Source organism: Egretta garzetta, unplaced genomic scaffold, assembly GCF_000687185.1.
Source record: "Egretta garzetta isolate BGI_Z169 unplaced genomic scaffold, ASM68718v1 scaffold557, whole genome shotgun sequence".
Classification (NCBI taxonomy): domain Eukaryota; kingdom Metazoa; phylum Chordata; class Aves; order Pelecaniformes; family Ardeidae; genus Egretta; species Egretta garzetta.
Genome location: NW_009260264.1, coordinates 458,636 through 465,065, shown reverse-complemented (window position 1 = coordinate 465,065; position 6,430 = coordinate 458,636). Strand labels below are relative to the sequence as shown.

The 6,430-nt window shown below is 43.0% G+C and overlaps 1 protein-coding gene across 1 annotated transcript in view; it reads left to right on the top strand.

Moving 5' to 3' along the window:
• The first annotated feature begins 412 nt into the window (after nt 1-412).
• The window catches only part of CORIN (corin, serine peptidase), a 136,755-nt gene continuing 130,737 nt past the window's right edge, over nt 413-6,430 (top strand). Inside the window, 1 exon segment of the mRNA XM_035897699.1 lies at nt 413-604. Coding sequence (XP_035753592.1) covers nt 413-604 — 192 coding nt within the window.

Below are 6,430 nucleotides of genomic sequence, written 5' to 3'. Positions count from 1 at the left end.
GGGAGTTACTACATCTGTGAGGTGAGTCCTTGCTTCCCTGGGGGTCTGCGTGAGGAAGAATGGGGAAAAAAGAGGGAAGGAACAGCGGTGGGGCCTTGCCTGGGCGGCTTGGCTCACGTCACAGCCTCCACGTCCTCCGGCGGGCCTGGGCAGCCCCTCTCCCCAGCGGGGCGGGCTGGCAAGCGCTGGTCAAGGCGGGCGGCAGCACTTGGGGTTTCCCGCTTTCCCGCCTCGCCCAGCTGCGCTGTGCCCGCTCGCGGGTGCCTCTCCCAGTCTGCCGCCCCATGACAGGAGAACATGATGCCGGTCGCATCCTTTCCCTCTGCCCCCTGCCCCTCTATAAATAACTCCTGCTGGGCTGACCTGTCAGATTCCCCTGGCAGAGCGGATCCCCTGACCCGGGCCGCCTGCAATGGAAAGTCTGAATGCAAAAAATACCATAGTAAAAATAGAGCAGGAGGGGGGTGCCGCACCAGCCCTGGCGCCCACCACTCCCCTGGTGCTAAGGGCTCCCCTCACGTCACGGTCCCTCGCGCAAAGGACTCCCTCGTCGAGAGCTTCCCCCTGCGTCCATGTCGATGCGCGCCTTAATAATCCCCCAATGGTGAATTCTTTCCTCCTTTTTTTAACTGTCAGATGGAAGCATAATTCATTTCTGCTGCTCTGCTGTGGAACAGAGAGTTCCCTTCCAAGTAATGTTTTTAATTTCGGCTTGTCTTTCTGATCAAGAAAAAGGGATGATGGTTCAATATCCTAAATGTAAAAATAATAACGAGACAACCATCAAGCAAGGGCTTGCCTTTTCAAAAAGAGATGAGAATCTTGCTACTTCTGAAGCCCGAATTAGATTTCATCCCGTGCCTGCCTTCTGCAGAAGACTGCTCCCCTGACGGGGTAGTTTCTCCTCAGCTGTGGTTTCAAGCCACTATCACTTAAAGCAATGCTTGTAATTATTTATTTATGCATCTGCTGTTATTTCTGGTTGTTTTACCCATGAAATCTGAATATCTGGACGTTAAAGCCGGAGGCAGATACCAGAAAGTGTTGTTTGATTGCTGCTGTGCCTTCTCCTTCTGGTGCACCCATGTTGCAGTTCCTGGCCCTCAGCGCCTCCTGGAGCCCGGCCTACCCTGGTGTGGTGGTAGGGTGGCCTCAGTTCGCAGCCAAGCACCTGCACAGCCACTCGCTCACCCCCTGCTCTGTCCTGTGGGACAGGGGAGAAAATAGGAAGAATGAGAGTGAGAAAGGCTGGGAGATTGCTTAACCAATTACTGGAAGCTGTAGTGAGGTGGGTGCCGGTCTCTTCTCTCAGGTAACGGGTGATAGGATGAGGCAAAATGGCCTCAAGTTGCGCCAGGGGAGGTTTAGTTTGGACATTAGGAAAATTTTTTTCAACAAAAGGGTTGTTAAGCATTGGAACAGGCTGCCCAGGGAAGCGGTCAGGTCCCCATCCCTGGAGGTATTTAAAAGATGGGTAGACGAGGTGCTTAGGGACATGGTTTAGTGGTGGGATGGCAGTGTTAGGTTAATGGTTGGACTTGATAATCTTAAAGGTCTTTTCCAACTTAAATGATTCTATGATTCTACTTAGAATGTGTGGCAGTGTTACCTCTGTGGCTGTCTGCTCCCCTGTCCTTCCCCAATCCCTAAATCATGAAGGAATGAAATGAATCCAGCCATCCTTCAGTTCCCTTTCATCATCTCTGTTATTAGAGTGGAACCCCTGCAGCATCTGTTTCTTTGGGTGCCACACAATTTAAAATTCTCTATTTTTGTTAGTGTTGCCAGCAAAAGGTAGTTTTTAGCATGTTGCCCTGTAGAAACTGAAAAGAGGCTGAAAATCGGATACTGCCAGAGCTGCTTTGGGATGGTTCAAGCGCTGCCCCTTGTTGCAAAGCATGTTTCCCATGCCTTCTGTGGGACCCCAGCCTTTGCATACATGCTAAATCAATCCTTTTTTTTTCCAGAGAGGACACAAAAATTGAGGCCGTTTTAAAATCTTTTCCTCATAGAGTAATCCATGGGGGACAGCTCCTGTAAACCTGTGGGAAAGATGACCATCTGGTCGCATCATTGCAGGTGCTCCTGTAAGCTACTCCTCTTCAAGGCCAGGTTGGATGGGGCTCTGAGCAACCTTATCTAGTTAGCGGTGTCCCTGCTCATTGCAGGGGGGTTGGACTAGATGATCTCTAGGGGTCTTTTACCAACTCAAAACATTCTATGATTCCTGAATTCCAAGGCTCACTTTTTCTTGCAAAAGAAACATTTTCTGCATTGAACATTTCAGTCATCTTTACCCAGTCCTTAGGGGAAAGGAATTGAAGGTAGACATGAGTTTCATTCTTCAGGACTGCATCAGATTGCATCTATTCCAATTCATGTGTCGTAGTTCAGAGGGAGTTGAAGGTCAGTGCTCAGTGGGTGGTGCTCGTGCTTTGGGACCAGCTGGTGAGCAATTGTCAAAGGCTGTCTTTCCCTTCTTCTCTTCCTCAAACCTGTAACCCTCAGTTCTGCCATATACAGAACTTAGTGTTTTAAAAACTAATGTGCTAGAATCTTCCACGTCTGATCTGTTCGATACTGGAGAGATCTAACTTAACAGCGATTTAACAGTAATAGTAATTGCCCAGAGCAATTGCCGTTGCTAGTCACCTCAGAGAGCTCCTAGTTGCAAAATAGCCGATACTGTCACTCCAATATTACTGAAAGTTACTTGAGAGCATCTCAGACTTAGGAAGCATTTCCTAGGAGAAGAGACTTCAGTTTTTTCCCCTTGCTGCCTCTGAATGAAGCAGTAAGAAAACACTATGCGCCCCTTGCATTAGATTTCAGAAGGCAGTCAGGGCGTTCTCTTGGAAATAAAACCACTGGTAGCATGGAGGAGATTTCCATCCCAGGTCTCTCGGACCTGGAGCTCTGCGTTCATGTCATAATACAGTAAATATCTGTAATGTATGTCTGTCTTATCTGGACTTCCATGGGCCAGTGGTGCGACATGGAGATTTCTTCCATTGCTCCTGCTTCTGATGTCAAATCTTTTGCTGGGTGGATTATTTTGCTTATGTTAAAGTTTTCCCAGAACCAGTGGGACCTGGAGAATATAGAAGCAGAACATGCTACAGTTGTTAGGCTTTCCCCAACCTCCTGCATTTTCACATCATCAGGAAGAAACACAGGTGGCTGAGCCCACCTTGCCTTGACAGCTTGTGCATTTTTGCCATCACACAGTGTTGAGGGACAGACATTGCTGAGAGACAGCTTATTGTTTGAAAGGTGATCGTTCTGTGAATGCACAAATGTTGTCTGAATGGATGATATATCCGAAAGAATATCAGGAACGGCAGAGTAAGTAGCTATCTTTTTTTTTTTTTTTTTTTTTTTTGCCTTGCTATTTGATTTGTAGCAACCAAAAGAATTAAGTAGTAGATACCTTTTTTAAGCCTAGGTTTGTCCCTGCTCGGCCATTTTAAAGGTGTAAGTTTAAATAGTTTGTATTGCATAAGTCTGAAATGACAATTGAATGTGTTTAGACGTAATTAACAATTCTCCTTTTCCCTATAAAGTCAGCGTATATGAAATAGTGTTGATAGTGGTCTGGAAGGGCTAAGAATCCAGATGGTTTCCATTTGCGTCTTCCTCATCATAGGATTATTATGTGCGTCTTGGAGATTTCTAAAGAAAATGTGAATGGGAGGAAAGCTGGCATCTGTTCTAGGGATGGCAATTAAAATGAATAGCCTAGCCATAAATACAGTAGGGTTTTTCTTCTTCGACAAAATAATTCACCAGAATGTTATTGTTTCAGTGACTTAGATGGAAGTTTTTGTCCTAAAAATCCTTATGTGATCCATAAACCTTTGATCCTGTGTCAAAGTCATAGTCAAATGTGTACACCAATGTAAGTGCCTTGTTAACCCACTTCCTCTTGAGTTTTCTATATCAGCTTGTTGTTTCATAACTTTGACAATAATGAGTAGGTTCAATCTCCAGTCACCTCTTCACTTATTTCTGTCAAGATGTCCTGGTAGTTTCAAAAAATACCCTTCTCTTTCTTTATTTTCTCCTACTGAAGCAAAATCTTCGAAGATGACATGTTTCTGAACAAAGTGGTATCCTATTAAAAAATGGATGAGTCACTTCTAAATTTTATAGGTAGTAGGTTATTAACCCGTGAGATATTGTGTAAGTCCATTTTCATCTTTGAGAAGAGGACAAATAAATATCCAGCTATGCTGCACAGATGAAGGTTTGCCTTGACTCTAAACCATGTCCTTTCCTTTGATTAATATTGCTGCTGCTCTTATCCTTGGTCCAAGGGTTACTGTCTTTTTATTCACAATTCAGAAAAAAGTCAGTAGTGCAAAGTTAATATTACACATTCAAATCCAAGATTTTAATTTCTTCTAGGCAGATGTTTACAGTCTAAGAATGATCTATGCATTTTAGGAAAAAATTAATATAAGAAATGCATGAAACATAAGGAGACAAATGCTTCTAAGAAGATTCCTGCCATTTGTTTAGCTTGCAATCCAGTTTAGCATCCAATTCATGTCATTGAAAGCTTCTGATTTTAAACAGGTTAAGTAATTGTACAATCAGCAACGTGCATGGCACATATGTGATGCACTGGTCACCTTCAAGTTCAGAAGTCCAAGCCTATTGATCAGGCATTAATAGGAAAAAAGGTGCATCCAGTTATGAGGTCTAGTTGCCTTGTGTGGGATGGGTCTTCTGGTGGGATTTCTACAGAGGCGGCAATGGATACACTGAATGGGAGCTACAGGGCAGGCAGGATTTCTTTTTGTCCCTTCTAGTTTTCCAGGCTTGAAAGCTGCTTTTAAGGGGGGGGTTTCCTCTCACTGTATCCTCCCTCCACCCCCTCAAAATATTTTTTCAAAATCTTTTTATTGTCACAAATTAGGCAGCTAATATTTTTTACTTTTAGAATTATTTTTTTTTTGTGGTTTCCAATTTTGCATTCTGGTGCTAACGGCTCTTGTGCAGGCATCTGCTTACTGATTTCCCAGCAAAGCAAGAACCTGAAGTGAGCACTATGTTACTCCCCTGCCAGCTGAATTGTGATTCTCAGCACTGTATAGCCAGAGACTTGCCATTGCTGCTCTACATGCTTAGCAAACCTCAACGCAGTGAACATCTGGGTAGTCTCTGTGTGTGTTCAGAAAAACAGCATGGCACTGTTGAAACTTCCATGAGTAATTTTTGCAAGTCCTTGGAAACTTAAAGAAAACTATAACACCCAAAGCATAAATTCTGCATTAATTAAAGATTAATTTCCCCAGAACAATTTCCCACTGCCTGCTGAGGTAGGCTGAATGGATGTTCATGTTCTGGTATTGAGAAATATCAGATAATGCTAACCATAGTTTAGTTCTTAAAATGAATGTCTTCCATAGACACTTCAGTTTTTGAAAAATCTGTATCTTTCATCTGTTTTCTAAATCTTGCTCAGCTTGTAAGGCATGGCAACATCAAGACATCTTTGCCACCAGATGTTAGTAATAAAGAAGAGAGAGCTTAGAACTGTAGTAAGTTTTCCATCAGCTGAACTATTTGCTAATCTGAATGTTCTTGAAAATTCAACAAAGTTCTGTTGTAAATACCAGAAGCATCCATTGTTGTAGTTGCAAGTTTACATTGGTGAAATATAAATACTTGCAAATATGTACAATATATAAGTATGTAAACAATCTACATTTATGCCAAAGTGGAATCATTATTCAGCAGCACTTCTTTTGAAAAAGGAAGAGGTTCAAACATATTGCTATTGAGGAGGTGATACTACTGTTCTCTAGTAGTGCCAAATATCCTTTTGTTCCCTCTCTTCTAATTCAAATTTTGAAGAGTGATCAGTACTGGCCCTATACGATGGCAAAATAGTGTGTCTAATTCTCATTTTAAGGAAGGTGGTGAGCAGTTATTGGTATCACACCAGATAACGGAATCCAAGAAAATCCTTTCTTTTCCACTTCCGCCTGTTTCCATGAGATGTTAAGCATAGATCACCTGTAATGGAGAACCATGCCAATACTTTGCATGTGAATAACTTTCTGCTTTATAAGTCAAATCTTCTCGGGGAGACCAATTATTACATTATTTATTTAGATTTAATTCAGTATCAAATAGATGCTTTTCAAAGTGCCTTTATAATCACTGCATTGCCAAGATAAAACACTCTAGCCCTTCCCAAAAGAACTAGATGAAACGAGAATCAACTCCTCAGAGCTCCAAATCTCCTCGACGTAGTGCTTATGCCTGGGTGACCAACTTCTTTCCACCTCCCTCGAAGGCTTCAGAAGGGGAAGAATGCACCAGGAGCTAGGTCTCTTAAACTGACCATGCACTGTGAGATAGTGACCTGGACACTGGCAGCACAGCATTCATCTGTCATCCCAGATAAAAACAGATTTGG